This window comes from Bemisia tabaci, chromosome 2, assembly GCF_918797505.1.
Source record: "Bemisia tabaci chromosome 2, PGI_BMITA_v3".
Lineage (NCBI taxonomy): Eukaryota > Metazoa > Arthropoda > Insecta > Hemiptera > Aleyrodidae > Bemisia > Bemisia tabaci.
In genome coordinates this window covers 75,653,093-75,679,448 of record NC_092794.1, presented here as the reverse complement: position 1 = coordinate 75,679,448, position 26,356 = coordinate 75,653,093, and the positions used below count along the sequence as shown (strand labels likewise).

At 38.6% G+C, this 26,356-nt stretch overlaps 2 protein-coding genes across 2 annotated transcripts in view; one reads left to right on the top strand and one right to left on the bottom strand.

Moving 5' to 3' along the window:
- Positions 1-26,356, top strand: part of LOC109039674 (HEAT repeat-containing protein 5B) — a gene marked incomplete at its 5' end in the record, with an annotated part of 181,965 nt that overhangs the window by 36,086 nt on the left and 119,523 nt on the right. The window contains 7 exon segments of the mRNA XM_072296271.1: positions 416-665; positions 1,211-1,354; positions 4,900-5,032; positions 7,247-7,373; positions 9,356-9,467; positions 10,747-10,865; positions 22,884-23,017. Coding sequence (XP_072152372.1) covers positions 416-665; positions 1,211-1,354; positions 4,900-5,032; positions 7,247-7,373; positions 9,356-9,467; positions 10,747-10,865; positions 22,884-23,017 — 1,019 coding nt within the window.
- Positions 10,876-26,356, bottom strand: part of LOC140223879 (uncharacterized) — a 33,968-nt gene continuing 18,487 nt past the window's right edge. The window contains exon 2 of the mRNA XM_072296308.1: positions 10,876-15,870. The gene's annotated coding sequence lies outside the window, so the exon portion shown is untranslated. The remainder of the gene's footprint in view (positions 15,871-26,356) is intronic.

Here is a 26,356-nt window from a genome sequence, read left to right as displayed (position 1 = left end):
AGTCCCTTCAGTCAGTAAAAACGGGAAAACATCAGGATATTTGATTCCATCTGGAAAACTACCAGGAACTTCTGACTATGTCAAGCATTTTTTTTATATTGAGCCTCTGCAGGTGTGCACAGTTTTTTTGCACTCTTGTATCTACAAGATATGACTTTTCGGCAATTCGTCGCCAATTTTTTTCATTCCGTTTGTTAAATTTAGCCGTTTACCCAAAATTGCCTTTCTTGGACTCCATTATAGTTATCAAAGAAAATTTTACTCTGTCATGTAAAATTACGCAATCTTAAGCGTCAACTTGTCAGCAACGTGCAGCACATCAATCATACTCTCAAAACTACGATCTATCATGAAAACCATTTTGGTTCTAATTGTGCTATCTTGATTCAACCAATTTAATTACCCTTTATTTCAGGCATATGTGTCGTTCGTTCAAACTCTGGGGAGCACATGGCTGGAACGGAATTTAAGTAGTTTGCTGAATCATATACTAGATGTTGTTGCCAACCCGAAAGCTGCCTCTTCTCACGTCGATGCTGTATATTCACGCAAATGTATCAGTTTCATTCTTCGCAGCACGCTAGGTCGCATGTTGGGCGAGAAAGCTCAGACATCCGCTTGTAAAGAGTTAGCTCACATTGTTACAAAACAAATGTTGACCATTGGTAAGTTCCTACATCTTTCAAAGTAATTTTGGTACTTTTTTATTTTCAATTCATGCTATTAACTGCGTATGAAGTCGCACATGGGTGCCAATAGGGGTGAGAGTTTGAAGTTTGTCCTACTTCCATGGGGGGTCCCCTCGTCACCATTGAAAAAATTACGTATGGAATCCTGAAAAATCCTCCTCTGAGCTCCAGTTATCTGAGAATAGGCCATTAGAAAGTTTCATTTTCATAACAAATCGATTTAAAACTATCTGTTGGCCGGCAGTATAATTGATTGTTACAATGGTACATTGGAGAGCACACAACTGTCATGCCATCGAGATTTCTAAATTACCAGTGTCCTGTGCATGTTCTTTGTAAGTTTCTGTAGCCTCACTGGTCCGGTAACTGTCAGTCCGTATGCATTGGCATGACAATCAATGTATTAAGTTTTCTTGGAAGTTTCTTTTTTCAATTTTTCATTGAATTCTGCTATATTGTAGGGTTGTTCTTATTAGTAAATAAGTTTTAAGTGAATTTTATTTTCGTATATTTTTTTCCAGACTTTAACCCAGAAAATGCCAAGGATTGTAATCAGGAAACCCTTTTTAGCCAACATTTGCTAGTTTGTGCACTCCATGAAATGTCATGTTTGATTTTTAGTCTAGGGACAACTGCCAGCAATATTCTTTTGGATCAAAATGCAAGTAAGTGAAACTGAAGTAAGCCTTTCTTGTCAGAAAAGTACAGCACTGAAAAAATAGCACGGTACACTAAAAGACATATTTTTGAGTATGTACTTAAAGCAGTGTTGGAATTTGTTCCTCTTGTTCCTCAGAAATCTCTTTAAAGCAGCTTTAAATTGGCAGCAAACGCAATATATATGCAAACTATGTGGTTTGAACATGGCAAAATCCCTTAAACAAATCGTGGTAAAAAAGAGAAAAAATCCAAAGGAACACTGCGTTACTCTAATTTACATATACAGGGTGGCCCACACCTACCGCACCAGGCCTTTTTTTCGGTTACTTTGGGTCTTACGAAGTCCAGGATTGCGCGGTCTAATAGGGAATCGACCCAAGAAATCCGAATTTCATGGTCCCAGAGCCCTCCTGGCGGTCCTTGGGGGGTAAAAGAGGGGTTTGGTACTTCTAAAGTCAGGGTTAATGTCAAAACTTTGAAATTATTTCATTGGAATCAGACCATATGGAAATTTTTAGCTTAAATCGACACCAAAAAATCCAAAATCGGCCCATTCGGTTCCAAAATACCGACCGCTCAAGGTGGGGGACAGAGCCCCTTTCAAAGAAATTCAAAATAGTTAAAGTGACGTGGAGACTCGGGAAAATGTGTATTCACGGGTAATCGACCCCAAGAAATCCAAATTTGAGTGTCCCGTTGTCCTCAGAGACTTTTCTGATGGGGCACAGGGGTACCTCCACACCGGTTAAATTTAAAAGTTCAGAGTCCCCTTGTGCCCCATCAGAAAAGTCTCTGAGGACATCGGGACCCTCAAATTTGGATTCCTTGGGGTCAATTACCCATGAATTCACATTTTTTCCGAGTTTTTACGTCAATTTAACGAACTTGAATTTTTTTAAAGGGGGCTCTGTCCCCCACCTGTAGGGGTCGTCGGTATTTTGGACACGGATGGGCCGATTTTGGATTTCTTGGTGTCGATTTAAGTTAAACATTTCCATTTGTTCTGATTCCAATGAAATAATTTCAAAAGAGGTTGTTCCATCCCCCATTAGATTTGGCCCCCTATCAAATATGATCCATCTTTTCAGAAGTGATACAGTAGCATGCGAGACGTTCAAATATGGCGGTCATTTTGACTTAGGCCCCCCCAGAGAGGGGGGGGGGGGGTCAAAGACAAAACCTTCAACTGCCTATAACTTTTGAACGAAAAATCTGATTGAGTTGAACTTTTTTTTAAATGAAAGATCTCAAAAAGATCTATCTGCTGATACCAAGAAAATTGAAAAAAAGTTAAATTTAATGCAAATTTTTAGCAATTTTTTAATTTTTTAGGGGACAAAATTTTCAATTTTGTCGTGTTTCGGCACCGCGCAATGACTCCACTAAAACAAAAACCAGTTTTTTAGATTCTACACTCAATTTCCTGTAAGATGCAAAAAACCGCATCTTGGGGAAACGTTTAGATCGCGAGCTATGGCTCGTCAAAGTTGGCCCCGCGCTGAGCGCGCGCCCCCTGCGCTGTTCGCATATCCTCTACGCGTCTGCCACCGATCCTGTTGCCCCTCCTCCCCCTTCCTAAATGCAAATTAACATTCTACTACCCAGCTTTCGTATATATCTGCGTTATAGGTACGTGAAAATCTCAGCAAGTTCGTGATTTCCAGTGGAATTGATGCTTTATTTCGCTCCTCCCCCTCCCCCCCCCCCCCCAACCCGGCCACTGTGCTCCAAATATTGTGCGAAAAAGAAATAAAAAGTTTCTTGTTACATGTTTTTGCTGATGTAGCACCCTGTGACTACGAGATCGAATTGAGGTAATTTTTATCCCACCTCCCAACCTCCTTGTGTAACCTGTGTGTATCCTTGTGTAACTGCTTTCAATTCACTCAATAAATTACTATTTTTATACCTATTCTGTTCATCTTAGCCTGTATATGTAGCTGATGTGGCTTAGTTCCTTTCTGTTAAACGCGGTCCATTTCTGACTGAAATGATGGATCATTTTCAAATGTTTCATAAACATAGAGAACGATTTCAACAGTTTATTTAGTATGGGGTGTAAAACACAAAATAACCCTAGCCTTCGATTGGAGATTTCAAAAGAAAATCCCGGATAGTATTCTTAAAGAAATTAAATAAAAAGCTAGTCTTGAATACCAAAATCGCAATTGAAGGAACGCATTCTCTCAGTCTCGCTATTGTTTTTTGCGCTATTCTGTTCATCTTAGCCTGTAATCTAGAAAACAAATACCTCCAGTTAGACACAAGAAAAAACTATTACAACTTGTAGGCAGGGGCACACTTCAGTGCCAGTGGCCGGGTTGGGGGGGGGGGGGGAGGAGCGAAATAAAGCATCAATTCCACTGGAAATCACGAACTTGCTGAGATTTTCACGTACCTATAACGCAGATATATACGAAAGCTGGGTAGTAGAATGTTAATTTGCATTTAGGAAGGGGGAGGAGGGGCAACAGGATCGGTGGCAGACGCGTAGAGGATATGCGAACAGCGCAGGGGGCGCGCGCTCAGCGCGGGGCCAACTTTGACGAGCCATAGCTCGCGATCTAAACGTTTCCCCAAGATGCGGTTTTTTGCATCTTACAGGAAATTGAGTGTAGAATCTAAAAAAACTGGTTTTTGTTTTAGTGGAGTCATTGCGCGGTGCCGAAACACGACAAAATTGAAAATTTTGTCCCCTAAAAAATTAAAAAATTGCTAAAAATTTGCATTAAATTTAACTTTTTTTCAATTTTCTTGGTATCAGCAGATAGATCTTTTTGAGATCTTTCATTTAAAAAAAAGTTCAACTCAATCAGATTTTTCGTTCAAAAGTTATAGGCAGTTGAAGGTTTTGTCTTTGACCCCCCGCCCCCCCTCTCTGGGGGGGCCTAAGTCAAAATGACCGCCATATTTGAACGTCTCGCATGCTACTGTATCACTTCTGAAAAGATGGATTATATTTGATAGGGGGCCAAATCTAATGGGGGATGGAACAACCTCTTTTGACATAATCACTGACTTTTGAAGTAGGAACCCCCCTTTTATCCCCCCAGGGGCCTCCAGGGGGGCTCTGAGACCATGGAATTCGGATTCCTTGGGGTCGATTTCCTACTCATCCCCGCGATCCTGGACTTCGTACGACCCAAAATAACCGAAAAAAAGGCCTGGTACGGTAAGTCTGGGCCACCCTGTATTTAAAGGAAGGAGACAAATCCTTCTGCTGCGTTTAATAGCATCACTCACAACTTTCTTCTTACCTACACTGGTTTTAATTTTTCGACGTTACACTGTCAAGTATACAGAATTTCTTTCAAAAATGCAGTTATATGTAGTTGTGGTAACACAAAATTAAATTTCTTTCTTGCTCACCATCCACCAAAAGACACTAATTGCACACGCGCTATATGTAAATTTCGGACAAATCCAAGAGAAGCATTCACTTAGGTATAGCATGCATGCATCAAAAAAGGGGAAATTTGGTGATAGAACTGTTTTGCCTTTTTTTGGTCTTCATCATCGAGTCATGCATAGTTTACTTTTTATTTTTCAGAAGGTGGAGATTTGCTCGGTGCAGCATATGCTGTTTTGTCCCATCCATGCCAGGCTGCTCGGCTGGCTGCAGCATGGTGTCTCAGATGTATTTGTGCTGCCATTCCTAGCCAGTGCACTCCTATGATAGATCGGTAAACTGATTTCTGTCCCTTGAAAGTCTTTGACATGGTTTTTTGTTGCCTTTGATTCTCCAGTGAAGTTATTTTACAAGGGTCATTCTAAAAGTAAATTTAGTTACCCCTTTCATATCTTGGAAATTAAAAAAGATAAATCAAATTGGTAAAAACAAGCTTCTTCCTTATATTCTCACCTCTTTATAGACACCAAGATTTTTAAAATTTGATCACTAGTTGCCGAGAAAATTAATTTTCACGTGATCAACTCCCGGCAAGATCCATCTACTGAACGGCTTGCTGATATGAAATGCCCTGCATGCTGTCGCGCATCGCTGTTATCTCTAATATCTTCTTACCAGGAATTCTAATGAGAAAAGTGCAAAATTCTAACACACATTCTGAGTATTAATCAGTGAAAATGCAAGGGGAAGGAGAACTCAAGAACAGCTCCATCATAATCAGTGGATCCTTAAATCAGTATTGTGCGTTTTAATACGAAGTTGTCATCGGAAAAGTCGCCGATTACGAAATCCGCGCTGTCATTCGTATTTTCGTTGCAAGCCACGAAACTTGGGTCGCTATTTGTAAAAAGTTAGCTGCAGTATACAGTGGTCCGTCTATAAGCTAAGCAATGGTCTGTAAATGGCGGAATCAGTTTCTAAAGGGGGGCAAAAATGTGCACAACGAAAAACGATCTGGACGTCCCAGTCATGCTCTAGGAGACGATGCTGCGATTAATGCGACTGGAAAGATCGTTGAAGAGGATCGCCGGTACAAAATCGACAAATTTTGTGATCTTTTGCCTACAAGTTTTGAAATTGGACGCTCCAGTGTTGCTAAAATTTTAACGAAAAATCTCGGATTGCAGAAAGTGTGTGCACGATGGATAGCGCAGCGTGTCGTTTGGTGGTCGGACCTCATCAGGAGTTGTTAACGTTAAAATCGATTTTTCCAGCAACCAGTGATCCAAAATTAAAAATCTTGGTTTTGATAGAGAGCTGAGGATATAAGAGAGAAGCTTGTTCTTACCTATTTGCTTTATCTTTTTTAGTTCTCGAGTTATGAAAGGGGTAAACTTTCTTTTGGGATGATCTTCGTAAATGTAATATTCCTCTAGTGATTGAAGACTGACAAAGGCAAAACATGGCCGGTGTATAAAAAAGTCGAAAAAATTAGGTAAAGAGGTAAATTTCTTATTTTTACTGCTGACGTATATCCGTCACTTTACATGCGTTTTAATAATTTACTGTAGTTACTTGCATGGAAACATTAATTTGAATAATAGTGGAGCCTCTATTTCCAGACCATTAGAGCCGGTAAGAAGTATTTATGCATAAGTTCCATATCTGCTTGGCAGATTTGCAGGATCCTCTTTGTAAAAGAGACAGAAAGTTTTGAAAAATGAAGTTTTGATTGTTTGCTAATCATACAAGTTTCCATACAATGGCTGATTTGATTTAACATTGATTGTGTGAATTTTTTCAGGATCAAAGGATTTCACTCAATTGATTTTATTTTGAACTGTAAAAGCTACTTCATGGGTTGATTTTGATCATTATTGGTGTCTTTAACTCGTCCTGTTTGAAATTTTGATGAGATACGAGACTTTGTTGTACTGATATTCTCATTCTTTTTAGTGATCCTTAACGTCAGGCATCATCTAACCAAACATTTTAAGGATTTATTTAAATTAAATCATACACAAAAGTGATTATAATTGATGCAAATGAAGTAATACAGACTTTGAGGCAATGCACCCTCCATCAATAATAGGAAAATACTAGTAAAATAGAAAATAAAGTTTTATTTTGAACACTTAAAATAGCTAAACAGTGTTCATTTGATCAATAACAATCAATGTAATAGGTACTCATCTTTTATTTTATAAATGAATGAAACAATAAATCGCCAAGGGCGTTTAGAAGAAACTTTTGCCCACACTCCAATGAAAATGTAGGTTGAATATCACATGACCTCCCCCTGTCAGAAATTCTGAAACATTAATTCAATTTTGATATAATTAAAGCCTGTGATAATTTCCTCAAAAGGGTTCGAAATTTTAGTTATTATTTTACTTGTTTTATCACTTTTGCCAATCTAGCGATTCAAAACTCAAAACGTAATCTATTTCACAATACTGTCATAATACTTTTAATTGAGTTTATATGTCATTCAGTTATCTTTAATGTAATCTCACTAATTCCAGTGTCTTTAATTGAATCTCTGCAGATGCTTGGAAAACATAGAAAATCTAAGGACATCTCCAGAAGCAGTATCAGGATACAGTTCTGCTCTAGCTGCTGTTTTAGGAGGAGTCAAGCTTTCTTCTCTAGGAGTTCCTCACAATAAAGGAAAAGTAAGCTTACATTTCACAGGGGTGGCTCAGAAAGTGGCTGCCTCCAATTTTGATGCGGTCTGTGGAGCATAGCAGTTAAAGTACAGTTGATTGATGGGTGCTTTTTCCGTATTAGCAAATGGGCCTCCAACCGCCCCCCTCCCCTCGAAAATGGTCTGGAAATAGCCCCTGATCATTAGCTGCACGATAGTTACGACTGAAGTTATGCGGTGCACTGTATCTGCTGTAATGACAAAGCAGTACGGCACTCACCTGGTGGCCGCAAAGTCATGAGTTTGTATCCCAACAATCACCATTTTATTTCCCCTTTTTTTTTCAAGTTACATTTTTTATTGTGTTTAAAACAAAATGTCAAAAATAATAAATAAATGAACAATATTAAAGACCTCCTTAGAACATCCCCTTCCACTTATGGCATTCTTAATAGTTATGCCGTCCTTCGAAAATGTTTTCTGGGGGGAGGGGGGTTGATATTTTTTATTTGTTTATTGTAAAGGGGGGTCATTCAAAATCGGCGATTTTGCCCCCCTCATGGGTATTTCCTCGAGTTAGATATGTTGTTCTTTATTACAAGACACACTTTTTTTCCGGCAACGGCAAGTTCACCAAAAATTTTTCCTTCGCTACAGCGTAGCCAAGTTGAAAACGTGGCTATTCTGGTAAGGGCATAAAAATTAAGCCAAACAGTCGCGGTTTGAACAAAAATTCTCTAAAAATTGCACCTTTCAAAGAAATGTCCATGTTTTCTATGTCGTATTAATTTTAACATGGATTGTTGCCAATTTTTCCATTTTTAAATTAATCAATTTTTACAATTTCGCAAATATCTCAAAAGGACTCTATTTAGTTTGATTTTGCATCCATCGATATATTGTAACTTGCATGGAAATTCTTTTTTCTCAAGATATGGCCATTTTTGTAAGGGCTTTTTGGAGCAACGGCGCCCGTTAAGTCTAGTCAGATAGGTTTTTTAGCCGTCAAAAACATCAGGCGGCACTAATCCTTAGGTAATCTGTGTAATTTTTGACGCTGAATCCGAACTTCAACCATCTTTCACAAACTTTTTGCCGGAAAGTTGCCAAATTTGGCAAAAATTGCTTAAAATCGGCCTGTTTTGCGGATTATGGTCTGTGACTTGACAAGGGTTGATCTGACGGCAAAATTGGTTATTTTCAAAGTTAAAGCTCGTTGAATGTTCTATGAAATGGGTTCAATGCTTTTTTTTTTTTTAATTAAAGCGAAATTTAAAGCTCTGACAAGCGGAAAATTAAAAAAAGCACCGAAATCAGTGCTTTTTGCGGTTTTTGGCGAATGCTTCCTGTTCACAGACAGTATGAAAATTTCTCATGACAATCTTAATGATACAGAGTATTGAAGAATTATTTGAAATGAACTCTCTAGCTTGAATAAAGCTTTCTAAGTTCCAGCTGGAGTGGAGAGGATCGCCCATGTTATGGTAAGAGTCCACCTGTATACTCGAATCAAATTCTTCATTCACAGATAGCGAGCAATGTTTGCAGGGCCCCATGGTTCCAGCCTCAGATTCCTGAAACCAAGGGGCAACCATGCAATGTATTTGCTCCCTCTCCGTTTATTAAAAGTTTGACTGGCTGTAGAGGGGGACTCGCCATAACATAGGTGATCCCTTCCATTACAGCCTCAACTTTGAGAGCTTGTTTTGAGCTTGGGAGTTTGCTCCAGAGAAAACCAATGACACCATGGTGTTTCTAGCGAAATTTTCCATGTGGACAAATATTCAAGTCCCAAAATTCTGCAGCATGCAGGAATTTTATTACAGAGAGCAGCTGAACACCAAAGTGTTAAATTGTGGAAAATTCCAGCATTTTACTGCAACTGTGGTTCAAAAACTCGCAAATCTCATATCATTCTGATCATGTAAATCGCCTAGTTATACCAATCATTTTCTTCATTTGTTGAAGAGTTTCAAAGGGTCTCCTAATTGTTGCTTCAAATTTTTGTAGATTATCTTCAACTGTGCGGAGGAGTTGTTGCGAAGCGCAAGCCAGAATAGTCGATTATCATTGATTAGAACTCAAGCCGGGTGGTTACTTATTGGAGCTGTGATGACATTAGGTAAGTCTTCTATTAAATCATCGAATTTGACAATGATTCAATGCAGGTTTTTTAGATTTTAATTTCTTGCAGAACAACACTTAACAATAGACTCAACTACTGCTGATAGGATTTTCGTTGTATAACAGAATAGGATGTTTCAGAAGATTTTCAAAGTTTGGGATGCACCTCTCAAAATGCCTCTTTAAATGATATTTGGGGACTTGTAAATTTGTTCATTCAACCATTTGGGGACCACATAGTCTGTCTTGTTCTCATCACATTGTCAATGTCACGTCTGAGCGCAGCGTAAATAGAGCGCAGCACACCTATTTAAACCGTGTTTGGTTGAAATAGGTAGGATTCTTTAATCTTTTTGCACTATAGCAATCCCTGCAGATTTTTGTGCAGCTTTTGGTTTGTCTCACATCGCTGTCTACAAGGATGCATGTGGACTTTCTCTCGTTGTTTGACAACACTGATGATGAGTTTGATTCACCCTAATTATCTGATTCTTACTGTAGATGAGATAATATTCATTAGCGCCCTCTTCTAGTTTTGTAATAAGTTGATCAAAATATTTGAGGACAAGTGGGATAAAACCCTGGAAGGAATAAATTATTGAAGTGAAGCAAATGCTATTCTACGCACAATTAAAATTGAGATTATATTATTAACGTCAGCCTTATGAGAATTTGATGTGACCCTGCAAAAATTTAACCTAATGAAATATATTTCTCACACAGCATTTGACTGAACGTGGGTTGACTATATTCAATTTACAACCTCGGGAAATGAGTTTAGGATAATTAATTGTAAGTGGTCAAAGTTAGTAGCTTTTGTCTTTTTAAAAACTAATTCTAGGTCAAATTAAATCATAAATCAATGGATAAACCGTTCAAAGATCCTAGGCGCAAATGTATCATTACTTTGAGAAATAGCAACATTGCAATTTGAAGACAGCCAAAACTTACGATAGATTCGGAGGCCAGAGGCAGCCTCTTGTCACACAAGCTGTGAGTTCCGTTAAAATTTGCAAGGGGGGGGGGGGCGTTTTGCAGGGTCTACAGGTAGAGTCCTTAGGTTTTTCGAAGTTTGGTCAGTTTAAAATTCATCAATTCAATTTTACAGATCCTCATCTCATATTGCCTTTGGGACTCACAGTAACCATCATAATCTATATGGACGTTATATATCATTAGTTTGAACTTAAATCAAATTTATTTTTTCTTCTCCCATCAACACATTCTAATTCATTTTCTAGTTTTCAAGTTTTAATTTAGCATTCTCTTCCCCCCAGGAGTGCCTGTCGTTCGAGGTTTGATAGCAAGGATGCTTCTTCTGTGGAGGAACAGTTTTCCTCGATCCAGCAAAGAATTAGAATCTGAAAAAGCTAGAGGTGATGGCTTCACCTGGCAGGTAAGTTTTGCTGTCATACAAAGGATGACCTAAGAATATTGCATACTATTTTTTTTTGATAGGTAACAACAAGGAATCTAATAGGGGAATCTTTCAATGGTTAAATAACCTACTTGCTTTTAAGAGCTCAATTTTTTGTCAATGTTTGACCTTTGACTAATCATCGAACATCCAAGGCAAGACATCAATGATGACATTTTCAGTACCATAAATGTCCGCAACCTAGTTCTAATGAAGTGAGATGCATAACATAAATTGGGCAACTTAAAGCTTGGTTAAAGGTTTTAAGAATAAATTTTTTGTGGTCTTGAAAGGAAGCAAAAGGAAAGAAAAGAAAGGAGGAAGGAGAAAACGTTTCATAAATGTAGATGAAATAGCTTCAAGGCAATTATTTTCATGAATAGTTATTTTCCACTCTGCGCTGGCCATAAGCTTTGATAGTTAAGTAATGGACACATTCACTTTACTATGCTGCTGTAATAATCAATCACTAAGCCCTTTTATTCTCGTCAGCTGAAAGAAAAAAAGCTTTATGAAATCAAGGTCTGGCTAGAAGTAATTCTGCTGCCTTTGTTTCATCAAAAGCTCATCGTTCTTCTTTTTCCCTAATAAATTTTTGGAAAAAAACTTATCATTCTAATGAATCCAGCGATGGATTTTGGTCTATTACGAGGCTGGAAGTCACAAATGAATTGAACGAAGGGGGCTTTTGATTTGAGCCAACGGGTAGGATACAAGTTTATTAAATTATTAATTAGTTAATTATTTAAAAAACTTTTAATTAGTTAAATAATTGTCTGATAATAATTAAACAAATTATAGAGCAGCCAATTTTATTCTTGCTGGGTTCCTGGTCAGTCTGGCCCTCTTGATCCTTGATTATACTTTGTCGACAATATCCATAAATTGGTCAGATATTCCAGTGAATAAAACTGTGTCTTCTAGATCTGAGTTTCTATTCTGTATATCTGGAAAGACTTCATTGATAAGTTGGATTAATTGCATCCATCAACACTCAAACCTAGTGGTACCGGAGTGTACCAGTGTAGTTTTTACAGATCAAGAAAAGCATTAATTTCTTTAGATCTTTTGTCTGAAGGGTTTTGATGGCATGCCTAATTGAAATTATAACAAAAAAATATTTTGTGTTTTTGAAGAATAAAAATGCTCCATCTTGAGGACACGGCACACAATACCAAGAATGTTGTTGCGAGTCAACACTCAATATTTTTTTGTATGATGCTCCTTACAATCTTCTGAGTAAGGAGACTTTTTAAAATCGAAATTTTCTCATGCCAATATCGAGAAAATCAGGTCTGAATTTTTTTTTTTTGTTTATTTGCCGCTATAAAAATAATCGGTACAAAGAATTCTATTTCATACAATGAATGAAAGAAAGGTAAATGTAAAAAGAAGGGAAAGACAAAAAGGACAAAAGCCTCAAAAAAGAAAAAGATTAAAGATAGGAGCCTAGATATTGAAAGGCTGGACTTCCTTTAAAAAGGAAGATTCAAGATCCATTTGCGACTCCGGGAATTGCCGGTTGCCATATATCGGAAAGGGCGATTTCGTCGAGCGTTTTCCTCTTAGCAGTCAAGATTGATTTGAGGAAATTTCCAATCGATGACCAGTTCTCTTTAGAGCAGGTGATTAGCTTCTGGAATAAGTTTACGATGAAACGTTCGCCTATCTTGTTCTCCAATTCCGTTTGATCCGTTGAGAATTGAGAACAATTAAAAAGAGTGTGCTCAGGGGAGTCGAAAATCCCTGGGCAGTAGGGGCAACAGTCGGTGGTAGAAACGCGGATACGGTGGAGAAAACCATTGAAGACTCCATGACCTGTGAGTGCTTGTGTAATGAAGAAAGTAGGTTCTCCGTGTTCTCTAGTGAGCCAGCTCTCAGGATCAGTGATGAGTTACTTAAGCCATCTGTCTTTCTCAGGGGTTGCATTCCAGGTTTCTATCCATCTTCGTCGTGTCTCAGCTTTAATAACCGTCTTGTCTTCTTCCTTGCTCATCAGCCTGACTTTTTCCTCTATTAGAAATTCCGTTGGGGGGATACCACTGATAATGTCAAGGGCGTTTGAGGATACAGTCCTGTATGCCATACAAAGACGAGCTTTGATGGGGCGGATTGCTCTTGTAAGTTTTTTGATGTTTGTCTTAGATACACGAGACGCAGCCCAGATGATTACCCCATAAAAGATAATGGACAGCACTGCGGAAGTGATAAGTTTCCTCTTCAGGAAAGAGGGACCTTTTGTATTTGGCAGTATGCACGAGAAAGTTCTGATAACAGATGACACTTTATCACAAATTTTTTCTACGTCCGTGTTGAAAGTTCTGTTGTTATCTAACCAGACACCAAGATATCTCAGAGCGGAAGAGGGGACGATAGGATGATCTATAACTTTAATTTTAACGTTTCTCTTTCTAGAGTTCCTTTTTTAGTCGTGCGGCGAAGCCGTATAGACTCTAGGTTTCGCCGGAGGCTAAAAACTGTCCACACTTTTAGACTAAGTCCAAGAGGAGAATTTTCGAGGAACCAAGTAACATATGAAGTATTGATATCGGTGCATTTTGGCCCAATGGAGATGTTACATGTGCGAGGAATTTGCAATTTGACTGTTGATTCTTGTATAAAAGTTCGCGAGGAACACGATGGTGCCACTGGTTTTCTCTGAAATCATCTCCCAAGCTCAAAAAAGCTCTCAAGTTGAGGCCAAAATGGAGGGGATATCCCACCCTACCCTGAGAGTCCACGTCTACATGAAGACTAACTCTCCATGCAAAGATAGGGAGCAAATACATTAGCAGGGTTGCCGTGTTTTCAGTTTTGGAGTCCCCAGATAAATTGGTAGCCCTGTCAATGTATTAGCTCCCTATCTTTGCATGGAGAGTTGGTCTTGATCTAGACTTGGACTCTCAGGGTAGGGTGGGATATTCCCTCCATTTTGGCCTCAACTTGAGTGCTTTTTTTTGAGCTTGGGAGATGATTTCAGAGAAAACCAGTGGCACCATCGTGTTTCTCGTGACCTTTTACACAAATTCGACAGTCAAATCGCAAATTCCTCACACATGCAACATCTCCATTATGCCAAATGGAATTTCTGATCATTTAGCCATGGTTTGGTAGCGTTTAGCAATCAACTGTGACCATAATGTAAAGAACCCACACAGGTGCCTTTCGGCGGAATGTCGCCCTATGGCATTCTTTATCATCAAGTCACCGTTGAACATTCACTGTTGAGTAGCGTTTAGCAACCAAGTATAGCCAAAATTTCCAGAACTCATACCTCAGATGTTCAAAGAGTGTTAACACGTGTCGCCAAATGGAATTTCTGATCATTTAGCCATGGTTTGGTAGCGTTTAGCAATCAACTGTGACCATAATGTAAAGAACCCACACTGGTGCCTTTCGGCTCAATGTCGCCATATGGCATTCTTTATCATCGAGTCGCAGTTTAATAGCGTAAATAAGCAACCAACGGTGGCCAAAATGTCAAGACTCCAAACTGGTGCTTTTTGGCTGAATTTCGCCCAATAGGATCTTTGATGATTTATCAGTAATTGTTGATGTTTATGTTGATTAATTATTTTACTGTCTGAAAGTGAATCCTGTAGGAGAATGTTATTGGGTTGGTTCAAAAAAGTTTTAGAATTTTTTTCCTTAGCGCTAATGGACCCTAAGGGACAACTTTAATTCATCGAACTAAAAGTTTTCAATGTTCATAACCATTTTTTAACTGTCAGAACTCACTAGACCACATTATATTCATGATGAATTTAAAGAATATCGCTGTCAAAAGTTGAGTTCTCCTTCAATTTAGCACTTTTTGTCATTACCTTAAAGACCATACGGAAAGTGCTAAATCTACGGAAAACTCAACTTTTCACAGCGGTATTCTTCAAATTAATCATGAATATAATGTGGTCTAGTCAGTTCTGACATTTAAAAATGGGTATGAACATTTAAGGCTTTATTTTCCTTGAATTTAAGTGGTTTTTCAGGGTCAATGGTAAGAAAAAAAGTCTAAAACACGTTAACAGTTACTTGAACCTACCCTATAATGTTGAGCTATGACTTCAACTTTCATGAACCCTTACTTGTGCCTTTCAGCTTGATTTCGCTGAATGGAATTATTTAAGATTGAAGTCGTGGTTGAGTTTACTATGCTGATAAAATATCATTGGAAAATTTAGGTTTCACCATCATAGTCTTCTAAAAATTACCATCAGCATTACTGCACCAACCAAAATCTAGCCCAAAAAAAAAATAATTCGGCTGAAAAAGTGGGAGAAGTTGGGATGTGCAGTCTCAAAATAAAAATACCTAGCTGTGATTGGACATAGCTTTGCTTTCATTGAGACTTTCAAATTTTATGAATAAAAAACAGTAAGCGTTTAGCAAAAACAGTTAGTTTTGTCCTTACCCGTAGACCATACAAAAAGAGCTAAATTGAAGGAGAACTTAGCTTTTGACAGCGATGCTCTTCAAATTTTTCATATACCTATACAATGTGTTCTAGTGAGTTTGGATGGTAAAAAATGGTCAGGAACATTTAAAGCTTTATTTTCCACGAATGTAAGTTGTCGTTCAGGATAGATTCTGACGACTAGATCCTTACTAGAGTAAGGAAAGAAAGTCTAAAATTGTTAAAAGTCACAGAAAAACGCGAAAAAAGAAAAAAGTCGGAAAAGGAAGTCAAATTTACATAACAATTAAATTAACATAAAAATTTCGTAAAAAGTATTGGAAATTACGAACAAATGTATTTACGTAAAAACTGTATTAAAAAGAAAGTTAATTTTAATTAAGAAAAATAATCTTGGTAAATCAATTTCTCACGTAAATTTGACTCAAAATTCATTTAAAAAACAGGGCCGGATTTACCTACTTGCCGCCCATGGGCCGGATTTACCTACTTGCTGCCTATGGGCCACCTGCATTTTGCCGCCCTCTTCTCATTCGTTTCAAAACATCAATGAAAAACAACTTAATCGGCCTGAAACAGTAACAGAGAAACAACTTAAAACGGGACTAAGGCCGCAAATAATAAAAAGAAACACATAAAATATAATAAGAAACCCGGGACGTTTCGCAGGGATCGCACCCGCATTTTCAACCGGCAAAACAAGAAAAATTAAAAGAAAGGACACTATGCCCCTCACTACTAGCAAAAGTTCGCACGGAACTTTGCGTGAAAGTTAAGTTCCGTGAACCTATCTACATATGTGTGAACAAGGCCTTCCATTTGTAAGAAATGAAGGTAAAAATTATGCAAGAACAAACATAAATGTGGTTAAATAATTTTAACTTCCGCCGGCGCGCCGCGCTGACCGCACTGTGTTTGGCGCAATGCGTGAAGTATTCCTACAGTCTTGTAGGCGCTATGCGTTTCACGCCGACCGCCGCACAGTGGAGTGAGTCAATTAGAGAGGTCGGACATGAAATTTTTGACAAAAACTGCAAATGTTGATGTTTATTTCGTCACATTTTAAAGTTCAAGGGGTGATACTGGAAGAAAATATCACGAGAAAACCAGTGGAACAGCTTGCAGAACATTAGATTCTTGTATAAACGGAGTTATGAGCGTTTTAAGTTCCCAAATTTTTTCCGACCTCTCTCATTGACTCGATTCACCGTGCGCCGCGCTGAGGGCTTCTCCTTTTTATCTCAAGTCCTCATCATCACTGCTGCACCGCTCCATGCCAAATTGCATGTTTAGTTTCTCTCTTAACTCGACTAATTAAAGGTGCTGTCTCTTGTGTCACCGAAAGACGCTTTCTCGTTAGTAATTTTTTTTTTCTGAATCCGATTTTTTTTAAACCTACATTTTAAAAAAATGCAAAATTTGCCGCCCCCTGCGTTAAGAAATGAGAGATGCTATACTCCATTACCCAATGCATCTGACGAGTTTTTCAATTCAAAAAGGAACGTATGACACTCCACAAATAAATCACGTTTGAAGCGCAAACCGGAAAAAACACGATTTGTCAAAAGTATTCATTAAGTATTGCACTTTCCACAGAAGCATATTGCACAAAAATGTCACTGTAACGACTTCCGGATATGGTTGCGACCAACTTAAGGCTCAAAATTTTGATTTGTTCGCTCCCTAAAAAAAATGGTCCATCTCTGTAACTGTGCTCACCAAAACTGACAAAGATCCCAGGGTCACAGGCTGTCCGTGGTCCGACTTTTTTCAGGGTTGAAATCCTTCCTCTTATTTAATTGTTTTTTAAATAAACTTATGCTAGGATACTATCCCTGAATAACAAACAGACCGATTTGGCTACAATGCTCCGAGCCCTGCACGTGTGAACTTGAGTCATTCGTTTTTACGATTTTTCCGAGGGTCGGTGGCCGCTAGCCTAGCGGGGCCGCTGTGAGGCCCGCTCGGCCGCGATTGCAGCCTTGGGCCCCGCTTTGAGACCCGCTCGAATGAGGCTCAATTTGGGTTCAGGCTTCGGGTGCGATTATTCTATCGTCTGACGACTGGCCGCTACGCGGCCCAACCCCTCGAAGACGCTTCGTGCCACCAGAATATCGATTTTTTAGACCAAAAACTCGTATCGATATTTCAACGTTAATATATCGTCCGTATCGATACATTTATCTCTAGAAATATCAAATCGATTTTTCTTTCTTTCTTCTGCTGAGTTGTGTATTTTACACCTCGGAAAATCGGAAATTATGGTCAATTTTTCATAGTTCGAATTTCGGATTTCGCTGGCCAGGTTGTACAGACCTACGTCACAGGGTAAACAAACCTCAAGATGCAAATACCTCCTTTTTTTTCTCTATGTAGGTATAGGACTTTTCGCGTGGCTGCTCGACGGTTTGTTAATCTGTGGAGGTTAAGCTACATTCACGCGTCGCAAGCAACCTGGCCCGTCTGCTTCTTGCTACTGCGAGCGCGCCTTCATTTCCTCCCGCACGCAACAAGGACAACCGCGATGATAAAGAATTCCATTCGGCGAAATCGAGCCGAGAGCAGGCACCATGAGTATATACATTATGGGTTATTTTAGTGATGGGTGGGATTTTCTTTAAAATTCCTAGGAATCCTAGGTAGGTATAGTATTTACTGAAGTATACAATTATCATTTATTCCATCACTTCTTCGGATTATTTATTTTTAATCAATCTATATTCATGTGAAGTGTAGCTCATCTGCATTTTTCTTTCCCTGGAACCTAAATGTATATTATGAGTTTGAATCCATCAGAAACTAAGTCAGTCAAAATCAAATTTAACTACATACGAAGTGAAAACGATTTGTATTTCGCAAATCAAAGTGATAGTTAAAGCAACCAAACTGTGTCAGAAATGTTCCCAAATTACTAGGTAAGGCTTTTATCAGCTCATCATCTGATCCAATAATTTTAATTGTGGCATTTCATTCGGCATGTCGCCGCACGACTTCTATGATACTCAAAGTCTCACATATATAATTTGAAAGGGGGGGGGGGGTCTGGAGGGGCGGCGCCCCCTCAGCAGGTAGCTTTTGCTACTTGTTTTGTAATGATTTCAGCTTCGGTTTTGGTGGGTTCAATAGAGAGATCTGATTTTAACAGTTCATCATTTATTTCCTTAGTGACTACGTTCACATTATTTGAGAGGTCATTTCTATTTTTCCCCTCGACTAGTACTGCAAGGTCATCAGCGTGCGCATACTTTTTAGCAGTGATTTCTGTCGCAAGGTCAACGATCTTATCGTAACAGATATTCCAGAGATGTGGGCCCAGGATCGAACCTTGAGGAACGCCGGAGTTCGTTTTAAAATACCGTTGGCAGAGATAAACCTATCTGACAGATAACCTAGAATTATCCTAATCAGATAAGAAGGAACATTCTTTTCTAGAAGAGATTCGTGGACGTCCCTCCAGCTTAGGCTGTTAAAAGCATTGCGAATATCCAAGGTGAGCACAGCAAGGCAGGGTCTTCTTTTGGGCTTGGTGTTAAGGTTCTTTATTATTTCACTTCTCACTTTATTGATGGCATCTGAGGTCGAAAAGCCCTTTCGGAAGCCATGCTGGTTCTCCGAGAGTTCTATTTCAAGAAGGAGTCTGGCTACGATGATATGCTCAAATATTTTCCCAAGAATATTCAGCATGCAGATAGGTCTGAACGCTCCATCTGCTCCAGGCTTGGATTTGGTAATCAGCGCCAGGCGAGCCGTTTTCCTTTCAACAGGAAAGAGACCAGACTTGAGATAGTTCTTATACATGTTCAAACATTCTTTTGCGTTTCCAAGGACGAAAGATTTCGCTATTTCAGGAGGGACGTTATCGATTCCAGGGGACTTTTTTGTTCTTGATTTTGGAGACGGCTCTTTTGAGTTCATCCATTGAGATGTCTTGGATATCCTCTTGCACGAAAAGAGGTCATTGGCAGTCATCATGTATCAGGAAGAGGTTTTTCACAGCATCAATTACTTCCTGATCGGAGAGGGTCGAGTTCTCATGTCCATGAGAGTCTTTAATCTTCTCTCCCTCGTTTGATAGGCTCTGCCCCAAATGTCATTGTCCAGTTCAGAGATCCAGTCGTTCCAAATTTTTCCCTTGGCAATCTTAATTTCAGCTCGAAGAGTTCTAGTGGTATCCTTAAGCTCTGCAAAAAGTCTATCTCGCTTACACTTGTCTCTGGATCTAGTAATAGCTCTTCTGATTCTGAGCATTTCTTCTTTAGACATTGAAGGTCTGAGTTCCACCTAGGGAGAGGGCTTTTCCTTCCAAACTTCTTCTTAATTTGAAAGACTTTATCGCAGGCGCCAGATATTATCTGTAAACAGGATAGAGCTGTAAGAAGTGTGTTTGCAGGGAGTTTTTTAACGGTCTCCTTGGCAAGTCTGTTAAAATCTTCTATTTCCTCCTTTTTGATCCACCACCCCGATGGGGAGTCATCTCTAAAAAGGGTAGGAGAACTGTGGTTGAGGCCAGAATTTACGCTGAAAGTAATGGTGTGATGAAAACTGAAATTTTCTGTTGTGTGAACTTTCAAATCGTGTATCTGATGTTGGAGCAAAGAGGAAGAGATGACAAGGTCAATGTAGGAGCTTCCCATCGGACCCTTAAAAGTGGGGGTCAGCAGTTGTACATGCATCATTAAGTGGGAAAATGTAAGTAGAGCAAGCTTTTCTTTCCTTGTCTTGCGCCGGGTGGGGATATAAAACCCCAACTCAGTTCAGAATAAAAGGCGCTCTGCGTCTTTCACTCAGCGACAGTGCCACTTTTCTGTTTGATAACACGTGTTAAATTGCTGAAAAATGCACTTTTCAGACCCAATTTTCTTGAGATTAGCACGTAGGAAGTTTGATTTTCAAAGCTCATTGTGCCCAGGAAGTTGTCAGAAACATCATATGTAAAAATCTCGTAATTTAGCCGGCTCGAATTTCTTGGTATCAAGTACTGTGTCTTTTGGTGCAGGAATACTTAGTTTACACTTTTAACTGCGCAATTATCAACATCCAGTTACCACTTATCAGTTCTGTTTCAGTTTCAGCCAGTAAAAAAGTAGAAGATATACTAGTGGATAGTTCATGTGAATACTTCAGGATGTTTATCTCGGATTTTATAGGCATTTAAGAGAAAGATGCCACAAATCTGGTTCATCCAGAAGAGGTGTAGAATCTGATATTGACAGATACTGGGAAAAATTTAGGCACCCTTTTTTTCATCTGGAAGGGCCGAAAATTGTACAGAGAGGTAATTCGATGGGTTTGGGGCTTAAATTAAAGTTAACTTGACCTTCACTGAGGTTCAGAACCATTTCAGTATCCTTCATGAAATCAATTCCAAAAATAACTTGGAGGTCAAGGTTTGGGAAGAATGAACTAACCCAGCTAAGAACATTGATATTAATTTTAATCATTACACTCAATCTTTGCTATTTAGCGTTCAGTGTTGAAGTCACTTGAGGTGATACCGGACCAATCTATGCACGATTGGTCTGAACGAGTTTAAATTTTTTGACGAGTCACAAGCAAAAACTCTTAAGGTTCTTGAAGTAGAGTGTCTACTGATTCATTTAAGCCAAAAAGAAAAAAATTCTGTCGAGTTCCTGGAGAATAAAGTTGATTTAAAGGTATTTTTGGGCTAAAATAGCCAAATTACCCATAGCAAGGCCCGTCATATTATTTAAAAAATTGTTTTCTTCCTGGGTATAATGTCCAAGTTTCTTAAACATGCATATTTTAAGCCTCCGATTACTTAAACTACCAATTTTGGCCATGTGGTAAATTTTGGGGGCCTAATATGAGCCCTCAGAGCCAAAAATTGCATACATTTTCGGAAAGTTCGGATTTTCAGATTTTTTTTTTTTTTTTTTTTTTTTTTTTTTTAACGTTGTTTTTTCTACAGTCGTCAATGAGTAATTCTGAAGGGCATTTTCGATTACATAATTGACATTTTGACTGTTCAGGTGAGGGGGGAGGGGGGGCATCAGGCTTTGCTTTGGCATTCTCACAGTTTTTGAAAACCCTTGAAAGTCCCTATTACATTGGAAGTCCAAAATATCCCTTTTTAATTAATTAATTACTGTCTCTGATATTATGAAATATGCAGCAGGAGTTACTGCCCCCCCCCCCCTTCCTCCTCACTACGAGATGCATGGAAACCTTGATCTTACTGCGCGCGCTATGAAAACGCTTGAAAGTTCCCTAATACATTAGAAGTCCAAAATATCCCTTTTTAATTCATAAATTACTGCTTCTGATATTATGAAATATGCAGCAGGAGTTACTCCCCCCCCTCCTCCTCACTACGAGATGCATAGAAACCTTGATCTTACTGCGTGCGCTACCGGATCCTTGCTTTTCGTGTGATGGCAGTCCGTTGTATGGTAGAGCCGGGCATTTTCAGGATAAACTTGTAGCATAAACACGTCCATTTATATGTAATGCTAAAGACCGCCAATTGTTTTATTGCAAATGCCCGGCTCTACTATACAACGGACTGCCATCACGCGAAAAGCAAGGATCCGGTAGCGCACGCAGTAAGATCAAGGTTTCTATGCATCTCGTAGTGAGGAGGAGGGGGGGGGAGTAACTCCTGCTGCATATTTCATAATATCAGAAGCAGTAATTTATGAATTAAAAAGGGATATTTTGGACTTCTAATGTATTAGGGAACTTTCAAGCGTTTTCATAGCGCGCGCAGTAAGATCAAGGTTTCCATGCATCTCGTAGTGAGGAGGAAGGGGGGGGGGCAGTAACTCCTGCTGCATATTTCATAATATCAGAGACAGTAATTAATTAATTAAAAAGGGATATTTTGGACTTCCAATGTAATAGGGAACTTTCAAGGGTTTTCAAAAACTGTGAGAATGGCAAAGCAAAGCCTGATGCCCCCCCTCCCCCCTCACCTGAACAGTCAAAATGTCAATTATGTAATCGAAAATGCCCTTCAGAATTACTCATTGACGACTGTAGAAAAAACAACGTTAAAAAAAAAAAAAAAAAAAAAAAAAAAAAAAAAAAAAAAAAATCTGAAAATCCGAACTTTCCGAAAATGTATGCAATTTTTGGCTCCGAGGGCTCATATTAGGCCCCCAAAATTTACCACATGGCCAAAATTGGTAGTTTAAGTAATCGGAGGCTTAAAATATGCATGTTTAAGAAACTTGGGCATTATACCCAGGAGGAAAACAATTTTTTAAATAATATGACGGGCCTTGCTATGGGTAATTTGGCTATTTTAGCCCAAAAATACCTTTAAATCGACTTTATTTTCCAGGAGCTCGACTCAGTAGACACTCTACTTCAAGAACCTGAAGAGTTTTTGCTTGTGACTCGTCAAAAAATTTAAACTCGTTCAGACCAATCGTGTATGGTTAGTGGTGTTAAATGCTGTTTATTGTCAGTAACAGAGTGGAGATTTGCTAAACAGTCAATTGTGCCTACTAGTTTTACATATGAGTTAAACTATCCAGCTAGTTATTAAGAATTTTAATCACTTTTGTGCATCAAAGATGGATTCTTAACTAATTATTTAAACCTGTGGTTATTTTTAATAGATAACGCTGGAAGGCCGAGCAGGGGCTCTATCAGCAATGCACAGCTTATTGATTCACTGCCCCGAGTTGGTAACTGACGATATCACCAAACGTCTTCTCATACCAATTGAATCAGCCCTAGCAATGTTAACAAGGTACGTAAGAAAATGTCTATGAATTTGTCTACATTTTGGAATTGGGAACTACAATCTCTGGCTCAGTTTAGAAACAAGGTATGTACTATTAGTTTCCCTATGTACGTAAGTGTTTTGACGAATGAGCCAGAATTTGTAGTTCCTAATTGCGAAATGAAGTCCAACTCTTGTAGACTGTTCTGCGGTGTTACCGAGAGAGCTGTAACGCTCTAACTTTCGAAATTCAGTTTCCTTAAAAAATTTGTCGTACCGAATTTAGAGGAACTCACTAATTCAGCTTAAACAGCCAAATTTTTTCTTATTTTGCATAAAAACGACACTCTTCAGATAGCACCAAGTGTGCTTAAATAGACTGCATTTTGCAATCAGGAATTACAATTTCTGGCTCATCTGTAAAAACACTCATGTACATAGGAAAACTATTGATGTATACATTGTTTCTGAATTGAGTCATAAATTGTACTTCCCAATTACAAGATAAAAATAGATTGATTTAGTGGCTACATCATTGGTTTAAACCAAACATAACCTCGTTTCCCCATTTTGTGTGAGTTAATTGTTTTAATTCAACATAATAAGTGATCAAAAGGTTGTAAATCAATTTAGGACTCATTAAACACGAGAAATTTCGACTGCAATTAACACTCAGACGCATTTTACCACCATGGCACGATTCAGAGGCGAGGTTATGTGTTCGTTTACAGTTGAACCATGATGTAGCCACAAAATCAGGTTATTGATATTGTTTCATACAAAACAGCAGTAAAAATTGTTATCAAGGAAAAGGAGAAATGAGAAAGATTTTGAAGGAGGAAAGAAAAAGAATAAGCAAAAGTAAAGAAGAAGTCGAAGAAAATGAAAATGAAAAGGGAAAGAAGAAGAATATGAGATTGACATGATTGGATCAAAATAAAAGAACGTGAATTGATTGACATGGATTCAATGGACAAATAGTGAAAAAAATTGGTTCTTTTTTTGATCAAATTATGTTGATTGAAACTTTCCTGATCTATTGCTCCGGTAAATTACTCAAGTGAAGGAATCATCAACTGTCAAAATCACTAATTATTGCGAAGCATGCAGACCCTTAATTTCAGTCACAAGCTTTTTGCTAGTATTTTGAATTGTTGCTAAAACTTCAAAGGCTGATACCAGTGCCGTAAGAACGCACTTGGACTACATTATGCAATAAAAAAACCACTATTCCTGGCTCACTTTAAAAACAACGTTTGTGCCATTACTTTTCGTATGCAAATGATCACTTTTGTGGGTGAGTTAAAAGTAGTAGTCCTTTTTTTTATTAAGTATCGTACAGGTTATGTATGATGCTAGCAGACCCATCCTAGCAGAAAAATTTCTTGTCTCGTCTAAAACACTTGATTTCATTTTTTATCCAGCTTCATTGACCAGAAAAAAACAGAGAATGTAAAATGTAGAAACCTATAGTATTGGATGTAACTTGAACTTATCGGGATCCTAAACTTGCTTTTAATTCATTCAGTTTTACCCTTCCCCTGAGAGTCAGGACTTAGGCGAAAAACGCATCCAACCTGAAATGCCTCTTCGTCAAATATTCCTATGATGATAAGATGATATGACGATATTTCTTCATGATTTTGGAAGTCGAAACTCTCAATTTTTAAAAATTAATCGTGGCTTTTGTAAAGCCCAGTTGTGGAAACGGTCATCGTAAGTGTTTTAGTTCCCTTAAGACTACAGGATCCCAAAATATCAGCAAAATCATCAGCAAGCACCGTGGATCCTGTCCTTAAGGTTTGAGTTGCTTAAGAAGAACTCAAGTACGTTTTTCTCAAGCTTATGCAGAGTTTTAAAGGAAATCTTGATCACTTAAATTGAAATCTTATTTAAATCTTAATCTCATTGAAGTTATCTTTATTATCTTTAATCTTATTAAAATTTAATTTAATTGAATTTTAATTCATTTTATTTATAGAAATATTTGCTAGAATAATTTTCAAAAGAGAGGAAAATTATAAAATCCAATGCTTGAAATTTTAACGAGAAGTACATTTAAGTTCATGGATTGCTCCCCTGTTTTTTTGGTTTGTATATGATCACCCCTCCCTCAGAGGAAAGGCACTGGTCCAACATTATGGGAAAAGTGGGCCCGGTTAAATCAGCTGGTTTCTTGATATATTAATGGTCTTAACCTACTGATCAAAAGTGTCAATGGACGTTTCTTCAAATCTCAAAGTTTCATCACCCATTTTGGGGGTCGAAGTTCACAATTCAGCGTGTGATCAGCAGCGGTATGACAATTTAGCGGTAGTTATGACACCCAGGTTCATTCGTGGCATTTGAGATTCTCTACTGTTTTGTTAAGTCTACTCTATCCTCTGAATAGGCTAGAGACCATCCGAATTAAAAAACAGCAAGCTCGCCTCCCTTAATCCAGTGAAAGCATTAAGGGTTTGATCAAGTATTGCGTAAGGACTGCCATTAGGAAGGATCTCGATGGACCCATCGAGACGCAGTCAGCCTCATTGCCATAAAAAATTCTCCAAAAACATGGCATAAGTATCGGTTTGATGCGATTCGCGCAAGCCAGTTTCACTACTCGAGGTCGGTCGCAACCTGCCCCCCCCCCCCCTAGGGTGTACCTTATTTTTGAGTTTTGCGAGAATCATGTTGGTCAACCCCTAAGATTTCTATGTAGTGTCTAAATGAACTCCCTAAAAGGAAAAAAATTTTAACCCGTGCTTCGAAGGGCCTAAATCCAAAATTCAAAAATTTTGGCAAGCGACATATCAATTCTGAGGGAAAATCGCAAGTTACGGTTCTTTCGGCAAAAATTTCGTCGGTTTTGGCGTATCTTGAAGCCTAGGGTCACAAACAGCCCAATGACGACGTGAGGCTATGGGCCGGCGCTGAGCGCGCGCGCAGGGTTACGCATCGCGGCATTGCACCGGCATATAGAGGAACGGACGGCGGGGTGGGAGGGGGATATTCGGTGGAAAACCATCCACATTTTCTATCCATAATGAAAATGCATTATGCTTTACCAATATAGATGAGGAAATATGAGCCATACAAGGAAGTGATGAAAAGAGTGACAAATAGTTTATACGAGTAGGAGTGTAAGTGGGGAAAATTTGCCGTAACTACAGAACAGCCCTGAAAATCTCCGAGAAATAAAAGCTGCTATTTTCAACACATCTGATGATCATCAAAACAGAAAATCCTCACCCACGGGAAGTACCGGAAACCACTGGTATATGACTAATTAGAAAGATATGTGCGATGTTGTCGAACAGTAAGCCCTTTACGCGATCAAATGCGGTTATTGTAAATTTAAAGTCAGCCTCAGTGGTGTAGTGG